The 16,596-nt window shown below is 36.9% G+C and overlaps 1 protein-coding gene across 7 annotated transcripts in view; it reads left to right on the top strand.

Annotated features, from left to right (window-relative positions):
* The window catches only part of IQGAP2 (IQ motif containing GTPase activating protein 2), a 128,127-nt gene extending 112,643 nt beyond the window's left edge, over positions 1–15,484 (top strand). For all 7 annotated transcript variants that reach the window (XM_068667604.1, XM_068667601.1, XM_068667599.1 and 4 more), the window contains 9 exons: positions 1,199–1,331; positions 3,959–4,061; positions 5,684–5,825; positions 9,102–9,189; positions 10,000–10,212; positions 10,822–10,982; positions 11,791–11,934; positions 13,958–14,066; positions 14,553–15,484. In XM_068667604.1, the coding sequence (XP_068523705.1) occupies positions 1,199–1,331; positions 3,959–4,061; positions 5,684–5,825; positions 9,102–9,189; positions 10,000–10,212; positions 10,822–10,982; positions 11,791–11,934; positions 13,958–14,066; positions 14,553–14,666 (1,207 nt within the window). In that variant the 3' untranslated portion in view covers positions 14,667–15,484. The remainder of the gene's footprint in view (positions 1–1,198; positions 1,332–3,958; positions 4,062–5,683; positions 5,826–9,101; positions 9,190–9,999; positions 10,213–10,821; positions 10,983–11,790; positions 11,935–13,957; positions 14,067–14,552) is intronic.
* The last annotated feature ends 1,112 nt before the right edge of the window (positions 15,485–16,596 follow it).

Raw genomic sequence — 16,596 nt, 5'->3', positions numbered from 1 at the left:
TTTTATTCTTTCATCTTTGTACAGTCACAGGAAACTGCTTGTTTTGTTACACTACAGGACACAAGTTTGTTAGAATTACTGACCATCTTTTCGTGTGATTGCTATTATACTGAAGTGTTCTTCTGCCCTGTGTCAAACTTATTTTTGTAACTTTTATGCTTATTGACCATGCTTAATAAAAGCAAATGTACTGTTCATATAATGTGTTTCCTTGAGAGATCAGCCATGAACACAAAGGCATGACCTTAGTCACTCTGTTTATTTAAGTTATTATTTGAGGGCACGACACAAACATGATGAATAGGGTAGAAAGTGTAGCAAGATCAACAAAGGTTAATAAAGGAAAGAACCTACTCTAACTAGCCCTTTGATTACTACAAAAGAAAGAAATCATCTTTTAATGAAGCCAACTTCTTAGTAGACTGATTCTCTGGGGATCTTTACTTAAAACAGAAATGCCCTGCCTACCTTAGATACCAATGGTGGTTAATCCCAGCTGCTCAGATTCAGATCCACTGACTTTGGAAAACAAACTGTTCCTTTGGCAGGAGGACCTTGCTGTTTGTTGGTTGTCTATGCATATCCCTGAAGTCGTTAGTAGCTCAGAGTAAATCATTGTCTTGTAAAGTAGGACTCTGTTCTCCACATAGCTCCAAGTTGATATAATGCTTGAAGCATTTTTTGCATTTTCTCCTCTCAAGATCCTTGGATTTTAAACAATGCCATATTTTATGACACCTCAGTTTGATTTGAAGAAGTGATTTAAATTTTGTAGACCAAAGTTTAATAATTTGGTAATTTTATATAGTTATCTCAAATAATTTCTTCTCAGCACACTTCATACTACAAAGTGCATTTATAACAACAGAGGGTATTTCTGTGGAAATCCTTTCATAACTTCTTAAGCATTAAGTATGGGTTTCTCTAAATATTTTGGATTTGCCAAGTTATCACTCTGTGCAGAATCAGCAGAAAAATCTTACCTCAAAAATAATCTTTCACCAGCTGTCCAGGAAGTCGTCATTAGTGTTTGAAGGAACCTTTCTTCAAAGACAATGTATTTACACATCAACATAGAGTAGATTGCAGATTATAAAACAAATATAATGCAAATTGAAGGCTTGCTTATATTTTTAATACAGCCAAAATAAAGAGAATTTATAGCTAACAATTATTAATGTCTCTCATTTTCTCTTAGAAATTTTTTTCAGGCAGCATGTGATGTTCCTGAACCAGAGGAGAAATTCAATATTGATGAGTACTCTGATATGGTGACCCTCAGCAAACCTGTCATATATATCTCAATTGAAGAAATTATCAATACCCATTCAGTAAGTGGATATACTTATTAGGAGACTAAAATGTATAGATTATGAAATAATTATCACAGTCTCTGAGGAAAGTTTAAAGTGTGTTTCTTTTGAAAGAATTTCTTCAGTCTCTAGTATGGTTTGACATTGAGTATTAAATTTTCCTAGAGGACTGCTTCCATGTAAAAGCAATATCTTGAATAACAATGAGAATATAACATTGTATGATGGGAAAACATTTTTGTTTCCATCTAGTGTGATATTGCTAACTTATTTATATTTATAAACACTTTCCTATCTTGGTTAAGAAAGTAAGCCCAGTTTGAAGAAGTTCCTTTGATGCTAGGAAAACAGGAAATCTCAGTGTATTTTGTTTCATACATCATATATGCATTGTGTTGGAAGCAGACCTAAATATCTGATTTAGGAAGGACAAACTGGATTTCCTGTCAGATCTTTTTTCCTGGGTAAAGAATAGAATAATAGAATCACAGATTAACTGCAGTCCATAGTTTGATTTAGGGTACAAGTTATGTCTTCCACGTGGTCTTCATGAAGCTGGGATAATATTTTCTGGCTTAAAATATTATTTTCTAGCTTAAAAAAAAAGGGGGGGGGGGGGCAGGAGGAGGGAAGTACCACAGAGAACCTCCCCTTATGTTTTCAGATATGCTAGAGAAAAAGAGTGCTCAGCTTCCAGTATACCACATTGCAAATCCTCTTATAGCCTGGTCTGCTAATTACATACATGCTGGATAGTCTTTGTATCTACTTTTTTCTTTTAATTTAAGGCATAGACCTATTCCTTTATGCCACTCATTGGTGACATTTATACACTAGTCTTATTCAAATATTACATCTAGTGAGGTTGTTTTTTCTCTAATATGTCCTTGGAGTTGAAATTACTATGCTATTCTGGTTTTGTTGATAAAATATCCTATAAAATATGAAATAACTTAATGAAAGTAAATTGCTGAACAAAGGAGATCAAGAAGATTGGTCTTTTTTGATAATATCACAACACTGTTCTCTGCTTGCAGGAAGTAAGCAATTAGGTGGGAATTCTACACATTATTTTAGTGTAGTGACTCTAGCAGATGATCTTCTTTTACCAATGCCACTTCTTCCACCAAACTTCCTGAATGCTTTCATCTGAATTGTCTTCTCCCACTGTATCTTCCCTATGAATGTAAATTCAGCTTTCCATTCTGGTCATACAGCTCAAAATTAGTTTGAGTAACAGGATGTACATAAAAATCCTGTCCTTTGTCATACATAGTTCAGTTTAAAAAAAGTTCTCAAATCTGACCTTTATCATCAGATCTGGTGGTAACTGCTTAACTTACTTTCTTTTCACAGCTCTTTAGGGTGTAGCTGGAATGAGACATCTGTTAGATTCATTAGCTTTGTTTTTTTTTGGTACTTCCATGTTTTTGTCTTGCCTGAGAGAGGACTTGTTCTGTGAATGTATTCATTCTGTGCTTATATACAGTTAAGCATGGTGGAGCTTTATTCAGTATGAGTAGAGTTGCTCAGCTATTTTCGTAATATCATACTCAATGCTATGTACAGTGTAGAGTAGTTGCTGCACTTAAGTCTGAGAAATTAACAATTACAGACCTATAATTCTCACTTAAGACTGAGAAATTAAGTTACAAGCCTATAGTTCTCACTTAACTGTCCTGTTAGTATGACTGAAACGCTGACGTGCCTTTGCTTTCTGGACTTGGACCTTTTAGTTGTCAGTAAGTTTATAGTAACCATTAACTTTTTCTAAAAATAGCTTGCAGTGCTTAAACTACTTAATATCTTGGAATTTTTGGCTTCTATGCATGCTTTGCTATAATTAAATTTCAAAGAAGCTTGGTGACCCTATCCCTTTTCATCAGGCTTTCATATAAGGAATACTTCTATGGGAAATGAACTGCTGGATTTTGCAGTCATCAACACTGTCAACTCAATCTAACTCAATATGAGGTCACTTTATCATCAATAGTGAGAACCTGTTTACAGGAAAACACCCATCCATGGTCTTTAGTAACTTGTTTTACCAGTATTTTTGTGGCTTAGTTTTGGGAAGATGTCTGGGTGCAATGAAAGTTACTGTGAATATGTTCATAAATATGCAACTGCTGCTTTACTGTTTCTTATAGTTCTAGGTGCTGTATAGATTCCTTTCTTTCTTATAAAACTGAAAGGTATTTCTGAAAGGTATCACTAACAGTATTGTATTTCAAAATAGCTACTATAATGGTTACACAGGGGGAAAAAATAAGTATCTTTCTATGCAACCACTGACCCTGTCTTCATCCCTCTGTATTCTCAGTTCAGGATGCTGCATTGAAAGGTACTGCTTGTGTTATTACCCTGAAGGCAAATCTTAAACTTTTTTCTTCTCAGTTGTGATGTTCAGCACTGATGTTGATTTGCAGAGGAACACAGCAAGCTGCCTTACTGCAAGAACAATTCTAAAGTCTTTGTCTAGAAAGGTGTATGTTTCTTCCCCCACTTCCCACCCACTTTAGTTCCTCCATAATGCTGATAACAATCCATCTTTTTTTCAGTATATTGTCTCCAGATTTCTTTACAAGTATAAAGACATTGGTATGGCTTTTTGGAATTATGTCTTTATGTGCATTTGTTTATAGCTACTGTTGGAACACCAGGATGCCATTGCCACTGAGCCAAATGACCTGCTGAATGAACTGCTGGAAGGACTGGGACCTGTTCCTGATGTAGAGTCTTTCCTTGGTATGTTGTTTTTCATCTTCATGGTTGACTTCAATTTGGGGTAAGACTCAATGGGGTCTTGATTTAAATACTACAAGATACACAAATTCTCATCTCTCTGATGTTACCAGATTCTGCATTTACTGTAAACAAGTTTTTTGGAACACTTGCTGTGACATTCTCAAAAGTGAATTCACACTTTGACTATAGGTGATCCTGATCAAAATCAAAGCTGATGCAGAGTCAATACAGGTAGCTATCTCTGACAGCATCCTTGAGATGTGTGAAGAGCTTCTAACTGAAATTTTAACTGAATCATAAGGTTGGAAAAGAACCCCCTCCAAGATCATCTGGTCCAAACATCACCCTACAAACAATGTCACCCACTAAACCATGTCCCTAAGCACCATGTCCAACCTTTCCTTTAACATCCCCAGGGATGGTGACTCCACCACCTCCCTGGGCAACCTGTTCCAATGCCTGACTGCTCCTTCTGAGAAGAAATGCCTCCTAATTTCCAATCTAAACCACCCCTGGCACAACTTGAAGCCATTCCTTCTATTCCTATCGCTAGTTACACGCGAGAAGAGGCCAACCCCCAGCTCCCTACACCTTCCTTTCAGGTAGCTGCAGAGAGCAATAAGGTCTCCCCTGAGCCTCTTCTTCTCCAGACTGAACAACCCCACTTCTCTCAGCCTCATCCCGTAGGACTTGTGTTCCAGGCCCTTCACCAGCTTCGTAGCCCTTCTCTGGACATGCTCCAGGGCCTCTGTCTTTCTTGTAGTGAGGGGCCCAAAGTTGAACACATTACTCGAGGTGTAGCCTCAACAGAGCTGAATACAGGGGAGGATCACTTCCATGGCCCTGCTGGCTACACTATTCCTGATACAACCAGGATGCCACCGGCCTTCTTGGCACATTGCTGGCTCAAACAAGCATCAGTCAGCGCACACAATATTGAAGATTAATTGTGATACAAAATCCAAACACTAGTGTTTGTAAAAATGATCTGGTTTTGTTCAAATTGCCGGACAGGGAAAAAAATATACTTTAAATAACCTAAACTTTGTATTTGCTCTTCTTGGCCACAAAATTGCAGAGAAACTTTTAAATACCAGTTTTAATTTGGAGACTTATTTTTCCAGTTAAAAATGGGGTTTAAAAATATATTTGAATTTGTAATGAATAAATGTGGCTGATATTTCATTTGCCTCAACAGTATTAGGAAGTGAACTGCATTCCTTCTTGTTTAGAAAGTAGCTATAACATCACAGGTAATACCAGGCTCAAGGTAAATAGCTACAGCTCTTTCATTTTTCACTGTCACTGCAAGTTAGGATAAAAGATATTAAATCATTCTCCTTTTGAAAATAAGATGTGAGTCTCTTGCAGATCAGTACTCAAAAGGAAATTATTTGAGGCATTTCCAAAATATTCTGAGTTTATAAGTAGATGGTTTATGGTTTTATTTATTCAGTGTTCCCCCCCAAAAAGACTGCTTTTAATGGTAGGAATGGGTGTGTTATTAAATAAATTTAAAACTTCTGACAACACAATTATTTGTTTAGGTGGTGATTTTGTTTTATGCATTGACTCTTGATAAAATTAGCAAACTGAAGTAAAAGATATTTCCTTTCTTACAGGAGAAGGATCTGTTGATCCCAATGACCCCAACAGGGAAGGCACACTGAATCAGCTTGCAAAAACAGAGATTTCACTGTCTTTAACGAGCAAATATGAGTTACGGGAAGGTGAAGATCAGGATCTTAAAAGCCTGATGATAAAGTAAGTTTTGCTCAAAAATCTGTATTTTTAAAAATAACTGATCAATGACTGGGTCCATAATCTGTACAGAATGAATATTTTCTGGGAAGCTATAAAAAAATTCTGCTTTAAAACATCACAGTCTTGGGAAAGTTGAGATGAAAAGCTGTTTAGATGCTTAAGGGGTGGACACTATGAAACTGTCTTCTCTTCCCCCTGAAACAAAAACACTTCCCTGACCTACTGCCATCAGGCACTGGAACAGGATGTGACTGTCACTTTAGTATGAATAGTGCATGCTTTTATTTTATGTAAAGGAAATGATGTTTATTCTATTCCTTTATTAAAGGAATTGATGTTTATTCTATTTAGTCTGCAGATTGAGGACTGGGTACTTGGATAACCTACTTTATAGTCCAAAATTTTGTCATAAAATCATATACTATCAATGGCTTGTGCATATTCTTTAGAATTATTTAAACTTGTCCAGAATAAGGCTTGTTTAATATCCTGCTGCTACTTCAACAAAGGGGAGAATGGGATTGTTTACTTCTCTACTTCTCACACAAGTGAGAAAGGTAGAAATTCACTTTAAATCCTTATGTTGTATTTCCCTCTAATGTTCTTGTAAGCACTGTGAGTGTAGACCCAAACTTCAAGTTTTTTCAAAATCAAAACACAGAGGGAAAAAGAATTTACTAGGTAGTATGTGAAGTTTTATTTTTGAAGAAAGTTCTTAGCTATAATGTCTGTAGTCCAATCTCAAAGTCAGACTTTGTTCAAAGTCTGGAAAAAATATAACATTTTAGGTACAAAAAAAACTTGTTATCTATCCTAAAAGGAAAAGAAGTTTTTCTACTGTAAGATTTACATATTTCATCTGAATCAAACAAAAAAATAGTTTTTCTCTAGCCTGTTATCGAAAGTGGAGACAGTGAAAAGACTGCAAAGACAATAGCAAATCAGAACGGTGTTAGTTACTTGGTGTTCCACAGACCAGGGCTCTAGAGCTATTCCCAAAGTGTTGTGGGTTTTTGTTGTTGTTTTTATTATGGATATGCCTGCTGTTGTCACTGAAAAACAAACAACAACAACAAAAACTGTTCTGTTTTTCCTCTATGTCAGACTAATATGCTAGCCCTTAACTTTATCTCTGAAGATATTCAAAATCAAGGCCAAAAGAAACATTTAAAATCATTTTCAATCCTTTACATTGTGTGGAAATACATTGAAATAATAGCAAGAAAATTAACAGAATTTAACTTCTTTGCATAAGTGCTTTCAAGTAATCTCAATGACATTTTAAGATCTAATAAACTGACAGAAGAATAAATAGCAACCTGTGTTAAACTGCAGCAAAAAAAAAAAGTTAAAATACTTGACACGTCTGTTTATACAAGGGATGTAAACACAGATACTGTAGCTTCCTGGAGAGCTGCCAGGTAGAGAAGGACCTGGGAGTGATGGTGGACAGTCGGATGAATATGAGCCAGCAGTGTGCTCAGGTGGCCAAGAAGGCCAACAGCATCCTGGCTTGTATCAGAAACAGTGTGACCAGCAGGGCTAGGGAGGCGATCGTCCCCCTGTACTCGGCTCTGGTGAGGCCGCACCTCGAGTACTGTGTTCAGTTTTGGGCCCCTCGCTACAAGGAGGACATCGAGGTGCTTGAGCGGGTCCAGAGAAGGGCAACGAAGCTGGTGAGGGGTCTGGAGAACAAGTCCTACGAGGAGCGGCTGAGGGAGCTGGGCTTGTTCAGCCTGGAGAAAAGGAGGCTCAGGGGTGACCTTATTGCTCTTTACAGATACCTTAAAGGAGGCTGTAGAGAGGTGGGGGTTGGCCTGTTCTCCCACGTGCCTGGTGACAGGACGAGGGGGAATGGGCTTAAGTTGCGCCAGGGGAGTTTTAGGTTAGATGTTAGGAAGAACTTCTTTACCGAAAGGGTTGTTAGACATTAGAACAGGCTGCCCAGGGAAGTGGTGGAGTCACCATCCCTGGAGGTCTTTAAAAGACGTTTAGATGTAGAGCTTGGGGATATGGTTTAGTGGGGACTTGTTAGTGTTAGGTCAGAGGTTGGACTCGATGATCTTGAGGTCTCTTCCAACCTAGAAATTCTGTGATTCTGTGATTCCTTTTTTTCTGTAAAGCAACATGCCTCTTGAACAGAAGTATTAAAGCATTTGTTTTTAAATGGTTTTGTTAAGGTTTCTGTGACAAGCCCAAAGATTTGCATGTACCTCTGTGTAGAAGACGTTATATAACGTGCCCAGTACACATGGTCTGAATGCATAGGGACAGCATGCCAAGTTGTACGTGAGTGGGGAGGAGTGGAGCCCTAGGCTGTTTTGCTTCTGGAAAACAAGAAAGCTGAGCTGGTTTGGTATAAAGGAGATGAAGTAGGCATGCATGTATTACCAGCCATATCAGCATACTGTTAGATAGGTTTCAAGTGCATGGAATGGTGACACTGTCCCATGTTTGCTACTGTTAATGGTGGTGGTGACCACCAAAGGCTGAGAAAGGTTTTGCCAGGCAGAGAAAGCCAGGAATGTGTTGATGTAACACAGGTGAATTAATTTTAGGGGATCTTAGTGGTTTTGTTTGTTGTTTTTTCTTTGTTTTCTGGGGATCTGGAGGGAATTCCAAGAGTTTGTGAAGGAAAAATCTTGTTTGTAATCGTGTCCTCTGAATTAATAGAATTCTGTAATAAGACATTCTTTGAAGTGTTATAGATAAACTCCTACCAAAAAAGAACTGGTTTACATATCAGCATGCAACAGCTTCCTTTTTTTTTTTTTTCTTTTCTTGTGAGGAAGTGCTCCATATGTTGCCACTAAAGAAACGCCTGCACCATAAGTAGTGTCTGCTGTGCAATTCCTTCAAAAGTTCAGCTTTGAGTGCCTTTCCACTTTATTTAGTAGATACGATCCTTATGTACCTGCATAGTTCAGGCTTTGGAAAGGTGACCTTCCAACGTGCTGTCATGATCATAATTAGAATCCTTGTTTATATTGTTGGTTTGGTTTTTACTATGTTAGCAGTAACTGTTATACTATGTTAACCAGTTAGATATTTCCTAAAATAAAAGGGAGAAAAGTATGTACACACTTCTCTTGTTGCCTGTGTAGAAGTCATATGTTCAGTGTCCAGATCAATGGAAGATCTGGAATATAACACTGAAGAAATACTTGTATTACCAAGCATAAAGGGCATGCTTGCTAGTTTTACAGTCAAAGAAATAAAATGCACAGATGAACCAGTGGTAACTGTTTTGTAATACCCATATATTCTTTTTAAAAGGACCAAAAGACTTATTGTGGATGTGATACGAACTCAGCCAGGGGATACGCTCTTAGAAATATTAGAAACAACAGCCACTGCGCAACAGGTAAGTGCTATATTATGCCTGAATAGGGAAGAAAATAACTATTTTATTAAAGCTATTTAAAAGCAGATTTCTGACAGCTTTTTCTCTTACTATAATAATAGCATTGTTGCTATTTGTAAACTACATGTAGGACTGGTAACATCTTGGAGGAGGGGGTGAATATTAATTCTTGCTGTCAACTACAGCAGCTGGAATAATGTATTTCATAATTCTTTAAACTTGTAAACATGGCCTCTTCTTTCCTATGTACTAATGCAAGCAAATAGCCTGAGGTGAATTCTCTGATGGATTTTTCTTTTTCTAGTAAACTTTGGTATATTGAGTTCTTTGCTGCCTAGTATATTTGCTTAAGCAATATAAGCAAACACTGGCTTGGGAACTGCAGCTATCTTTGATGTAGGAAATGAGTGGGAAGAGCTCTCAGCTGAGGATTTGCCCTGGAGACACTGACGCACAAAGCCACATCTCAATAACATGCACTTTTTAGCTTAGTTTAGAGAGTTTGTATATGTGTGTGTAAGCAGGGGGCACCTGTGAGACCTGGACAGTCTTCATACAACTAAATGAAGCCAGTGAGTCTTCTGGCTAATTTCAGACATGTTTGTATTAATTGAAAAGTGACTGTTGTGAAGAGTTATTTAAGGTATATCAAAAGGGAATAGTAAACTGAGCAACTTTAGACAATTTGATAAGAAAATAGAAACAAAGACAATTTCATTTCTTTATCTCCTGTGACAATTCAATGCATCTGAATTCTTAACTGTTATCCTTAATTGTATCCCTAAATGTTTTGGATTTTTTTTTACCCAGGAATCTGAGCACTTGAAACTCGTAGAAAAACGTGCCATTTTAGACTCCAAAACTCCAGAGAAAATGAAGCACAGTCAGTCTATTTTTGAAGAAGGGCAGCTACCAATAGAACAAAAGAAAAGGAAAATTCAGAGAAATCTCCGGACATTGGAACAAGCAGGATTAGTGTCTTCAGCAACTAAGTACCAAGAAATTATAAATGAGATTGCTAAGGTAAATGGAACATGCTTCTTCTAAACTGATGATTTTTTTTAGGTATCTAGCTCAAATCCGTTCTAGCTAGACATGTTAACTGATATTAAGTCTGGATCGCAAAGGCTACTGCTCCACATTATTCAGTTCAGGTAGTTGTGCATTAGCATGCTGCCTCTAAGTTAATCAGTAAACTAAGATTTGTTTCTTATTTGAACATTTCATTGATTTATTGTAGTGTCCTGAAGACCACAGTAAATTTCAGGCTACCACAACTTGTAATTAATTTAGCTCCAACTATTTGTAGTCACCTTGAATGAGGGGATATAAGTTTGCCCACAGAAGACATAAAGCCAGTGTTGGACTGAGTGGGCCTTGGTGCAGACACCCACAAGGTTAGCTTTTCAGTTGTCAACCTGCTGGGCTTTCCTAGGGTTTTGAGGTGCCCAGTGACAGCAGTCTGCTTGGAGAGGCTGTCACCAGACAGAGACAATCATGCATTAGGAGAAAGAGTTTAGAACCACCTGTCCAATCTCCTTTCCAACCAATGCCTAATTGTTTAACTTCCCCAAAGTCAATATATCTAATTAATAAGCTTATTGCATAATAAACTTAAATCTTCTGTTTTAGGATATCCGGAATCAAAGAAGATACAGACATCACCGAAAAGCTGAACTGGTGAAACTCCAGCAAACTTTGAATGCACTTAACTCCAAGACAGCATTTTATGAAGAACAAATTAATTATTACAACACCTATATAAAAACTTGTTTAGACAACTTAACAAGAAAGTGCGTTGATTCTTCTTGTCTTTTAATATTTTAATGTGTTTTATTAGGAGGGAGAGCTAGTAGGAAGCTTTGATTCCAATGGGTAGGCAACCCACAGATTTAAAAGTACATACGAGTTGCCACTGAGCTAACCAAAAATCCTTAAACAATGAGGCATACATTTCTTTAATTTTTCCTTAAGGAGGACTGTTTCCCTATAATATGGTTTCAATATATTTAATTAGTGTTACTTTGCAAGTCTACTAGTATCCTTTGAAGTCATGAAGCTTTGGGAAGTGACTATTGATTTTCTTCCTTCATTAAATAGGTTTGTCTTTAGAATAGAACGGGGAAATAAATAAAAAAAAATCTTTTCATGAATGATGCAGTCACTCATTTGTGATCCAACTCCTAGTAGGGCCATTATGGTGTCAAAATAAAAGCATTTTAATGGCTTGAACAGGAGCTTTCTCAGTGGTCCAAAAAGGAACACTAATGATCAACCTTCTTTAATATATGTCACTGTATGCTCCCAAACTGCTGCTTTTAAGTGATGATTGTGAACTCTTTTAGACTGGGTTTGCATTTCACAATAGAGTTTAGATAAGTGCTAGTAAATGTTCATTCATAATAATTACAAAAATATTTTAGACTACTTCAGGTGCCAAAAATCCTTCTAATTCTTGGATTGTTCCTTAATAGCTACTTAGGAGGGCAAAGAGTGAAGAAAAAATAAAACTAGAAGACTAGCTGAAATATATATAAAAAAAAAAAAAAGGCATTTGTGTGCTGGTAGCTTAATTACAAGCCATTTTTTGTTCTCTCCCAGAAATTCAAGGAGGTCAATTAAAGTGGATGGAAAAGAGGAGGTAAAGGGAAGCAAAAAACTGAAGCAGGCATCATTAAAGTACACAGCTGCAAGACTGCATGAAAAGGGTGTCATCCTAGAAATTGAAGATCTTCAAACTAACCAGTAAGTGTGGCACAAAACAATTGAGAGCATTTTCTAATCACCAGCTCCCTCAGGAGTCTGTCTTTTGTGAAAATTATTTGCAATTTCCTGCACTGCACCTAAAATACCCTCAGATTTTTTTTTATAATCCAGGAAAAAGATAAAGTCTAATAGTTGTGATTCATTTTTATCCTTGTACCTTGCTATATGACTACTCCAGTAAGATACTGGAATATGTCTATTTTGGCATTAGTTTAAATGGGATTAGTATGAGTTAGGCAGCATGTTCACTAAGGACTGACTTGTTAACAATTGTAACATACTTTTTCATTTGCTGACCAAATGCTTTCATATTACTGAGTAAATACCTCATATGCTGTGCTTCACAACTATGGCAAACTGGGAATATATGTGGTAGTTTAACCTCCCTGTTGTATCTATCCATTATAAAGCTGATCTTCCACCCTATGCATCTTTCCATCTTGCTTCTACATTGGAAAAGGTTTCTGGGTTGCAACTTTTTCCAAGTAGGTTTGTCAACAGTGGCAAAACTGACACCAGAGATGTGTGTACACATGCAAGATGATACTCAAAGGTGGCAGAACAAATCTGCATGCCCTGTGGACACTTGTTCCTCTTTGTTCTCTGTACTTCTCACAAGCAATTTTTTTCTCAGTATAAAGAACTGTTAAGAGCTATATGCCGTACTATAAGTATATGAGACAAGCCTTCAAGAAGATATTGCAATAGTGATGGTGTGGTTCGTGCAACATTATGCTAGTGATCTTCAGATAATAACTGATAGATCAAGTTAAAATGTCCATTCCCTAGTCTAACAAGGCCAAAGCAGATTTCATGTTAAAGTAAGACACCCTTTTTTAGTCTTCTCTTACCTTCTGAAGACCACTCGACAGACCTGTTATAAGTTGTTAGGCATTGGAATGGGCTGCCCAGGGAAGTGGTGGAGTCACCATCCCGGGAGGTCTTTAAAAGACATTTAGATGTAGAGCTTAGTGATACGGTTTAGTGGAGGACTGGTTAGTGTTAGGTCAGAGGTTGGACTCAGTGATCTTGGAGGTCTCTTCCAACCTAGACAATTCTGTGATTCTGTATATAAGTTGAACCTGCCATGTGAAGGTAGTAGTAGCTTCTGCTTGCAGTTCTGCAGGATCAGCATATTACAACAGGATGGGATATGCAACATGGCATACAGTTTCATGAATATTTTTCAGTGACCCCTGTGCTCCATGTACTTCACTGTTTCTGCATCCTGCCTTAACTATGCATTATATAAACCAGGTCAGAAAAAAAGTGATCAGATTTTAATTTGTGGGTTCAAAAGGAAAGGAGAGAAAGGACAGACTTACCCACCAGCTGATATAGCCAAACTCTGTCCCAAATAAATTCTGCTAAAACTCAGATGTTCTCCATCAGACTATGTGATTCTACACAGTGGATTTGTGTAGACAACGAGAACAATTAAATTACTGAATTACCCAGTATGTTGATGCACTATACCAAAATCACTGGTCTGGGCAAAAAACATCCCTCCTGTTCAAAGCAGTGGGATTTGTTTCTAAGGGTCACTTAGATTTTTTGGTTGGCTTTTTTTTTTTTTTTTGGTTTAGTGTTTGGTGTCTGTTCATATGCAATGTGTTTTCTCACACATTACTTGTACAGCTTAGCTAGCAGCAAGATGATAACACGTGAGAGCTGGTGCTAGGAGCAAAGTTTAAGCTGACGTTTCTACCAGTCTTCCTGTTGCCCAGCTGAGGTCCAACAGCTCTATTATAAAATTACTCTATGGTCCCTAAAGATTTCTGCTGCTGGGAGGAGATAAAGCTATGCTTACAAAATGAATATGTCACAGAAAACACTGCTTGTTGTAAAAGTTTTGTTGTTGTTGTTTGTTTTGTTTTTGCACAAAAAGGTTTTTGTGTGTGTGTGAGAGAGCTCTTCAGCTCTTCAGGGTTTCTATCAAACTGTCTTTGGAGTATATAAAACTGCATAGCATACATACTCAATTACTGTTCTTTGTTTTAAGGTTTAAGAACGTGATGTTTGATATAACACCTGGAGAAGAAGTGGGTGACTTTGAAATCAAAGCAAAATTTCTGGGGGTTGAGATGGAAAAAGTGCAGCTCCATTTCCAGGTAAAGTTTGAATTTTATCACTGTGTTCTATAACCACATTCACATTTGTTCTAAATAAGAATTTTTCAGCCTTTTTCTAAATCCATGAACTATTCAGTCACTGCAAGGCAGCAGGTCATAGGGGGAATGATTTTGTAATCTGTGAAGGATGCTGGGCTTGGAGTAGGGTTAAGACATACTTTAGAGAGACCATCAAACTGCATCAAACCAAATGGCATATTAGAGCAGCGGCAAGGAGCAAATACCTATGCAAGAGTATAATACACAGGAGTCTATCTTTCTTCCAGCTTGCTGTTACTGACAGCTTATAATGGGGGATCTAGAAAACATGTACTGTTTTTCATACTTACCAATAGTTCATTTTAATTGTTTAAATTGTGAAGGACCTGGAGTTTTAGGTAATTAGCACATGATGAAAATGACCCAATCTGTTCGCGATGAGGTATAGATTCAAGCAAAGAATAATGATTTTATTTATTGTTACAGGATTTGCTTCAGATGCAGTATGAAGGTGTGGCTGTAATGAAAATGTTTGACAAAGCTAAAGTGAATGTTAACTTGCTCATATTCTTGTTGAATAAGAAGTTCTATGGCAAATGAGTGTCTCCAGACATCGTGGACTACATCCACCAATGGGAAGTCTCTTCAGTATTTTTTTTGTGCTTTTCAACATTCGTTTGATGTTTGTCATTGAATGCTTTTTAACTTTACAGGAAACTAAAAGACCAAATATCGAGAGGAATGTATACAGTGCCTTTTCATCATTGATAATGGAGCAAAAAAATAGAAAATAGATTAATTTAAACACTTCCAGATCTCATTGGTGTTGGTACTTTTAAATCAAAATATTGTTTAGGACACTCAGCTGTTGTGGTTGTATGGATATTAAGGTAGACAGAAAGTGAATTTAGTTGAATATATAAGCCTCTTCCTATTAAAAACATTTTAAATGACCTCAGATATATAATATAGTTCATATTAGACTTTAAGTATTTACCAAAAGAAATCCTAATTTGTCTCTAGGGGATAGCTCGCGCAAATATTTAGTTACATACTAAGCCTATTTTCTGGCAGTTGTCAATTGCAAAGCAAACTTGTTGTGCAATTCAAAAATTTTTATAGGTAATTATAAAGTGACAGTAACATTTTACTGTACAAAAATATATTTTGTGATTCATTCTTACTAAATAAAATGCACTACTGCCTTGTGTAAAATGACATTTTCTACTTTCACAACCTTTTGAGTGGCATGGGGGTAATCTGGACAGTAAACAGCTGTTCAGTTTGAAGTATTTGAATACATAAATCGTGCCTGTCTGTCTTTTTGTAAGAAAATAAATGCAATAAAATCAGTATTTAGATTTTTTTAAATATTCTTTGGAGATTGTTCTATGTAAAATAAATGTTACTTAATTAAACTGGCTTGTTTCCTAGATTTCATTTAAAAGGATTATTCAAGTAGCAGTCTAGATGGTAATGAGAACTTTCCAGAGCTTTTATAAAATTGAATCTAAGCTTAACTATCCTCACATTACACTTAGGGAAGGTTTCTCAGCAGTGAAGTCTTCTTGATCTTCATCACTACTTTCAGTGGCATAGTTTTGCTGATTAATTACCAATTACATCTAAAGAGCAAGAACATGTAAAGTGGATACTGTAATATATAAAGCAGGGAAAGCTATTTACTACTCTCACTTTCATCTTCTTCTAAAATGATCTGTCACAAGGAATGTAGAGCGAGATGTTCTGGAATGCATTGTAAAAGCAATATTATGCAATATTACATAAATATTTAATTCTGAAGCTGAAATCTAAAGTGAGTGGCAGATACATAGACTACATTAGTTTGTACACTGATCTGTTGTATTACACAAGTTGGAGAAAAGATTTCTTAATAGAGATATTCATTTATGTATGACATTAAATGTGAACACTTTACTACTTTAAAACAGCTAATATCACTAATTAAAAAATAAACAGGTCCTAGGTACTTCCATTTCTCCTCCAGCTAGTTATGCTGCATTACCCATTTATCAGCTATTTAAATGTTACATACTTATTAATACCCAGATTCACTTAAAATAGCTGTTAGGGAAGATGGAAGTAGCACTTTGAAGGCCTCTTCTAACTGAACTATTCTATTCTGAGATTATGTAGTCCAACTACCTGACCTCTTCAGGGCTAAACAAAAGTTAAAGCACGTGACTGAAGGCATTGTCCAAACGCCCCTTGAGCACTGACAGGCACAGAGCATCAGCCACCCCTCTAGGAAGGCTGTTCCAGGGTTTGGCCACCCTCACAGTAAAGCAACTTTTCCTCGTGCCCAGTCTGGCAATTGCCCAGAACTGGACAATCCCCTGATACAGCTTTGTGCTGTTCCCTTGTGCCTTGTCATTGGTGACCAGGAAGGCTAATCAATCCCTACACAGTTCTGACAAATTTTGCACAAGTAGGATGTTGACCAATAAAATCAGACCTTTGAAGTGACATGTCAAATGTCTGGAAATATGCTGGTGTATTTACTAAAGAC

This window comes from Anas acuta, chromosome Z (assembly GCF_963932015.1).
Source record: "Anas acuta chromosome Z, bAnaAcu1.1, whole genome shotgun sequence".
In the NCBI taxonomy this organism is placed as follows: Eukaryota; Metazoa; Chordata; class Aves; order Anseriformes; family Anatidae; genus Anas; species Anas acuta.
Note: the sequence above shows the minus strand (reverse complement) of the source record. Positions and strands in the feature narration are given on the sequence as shown.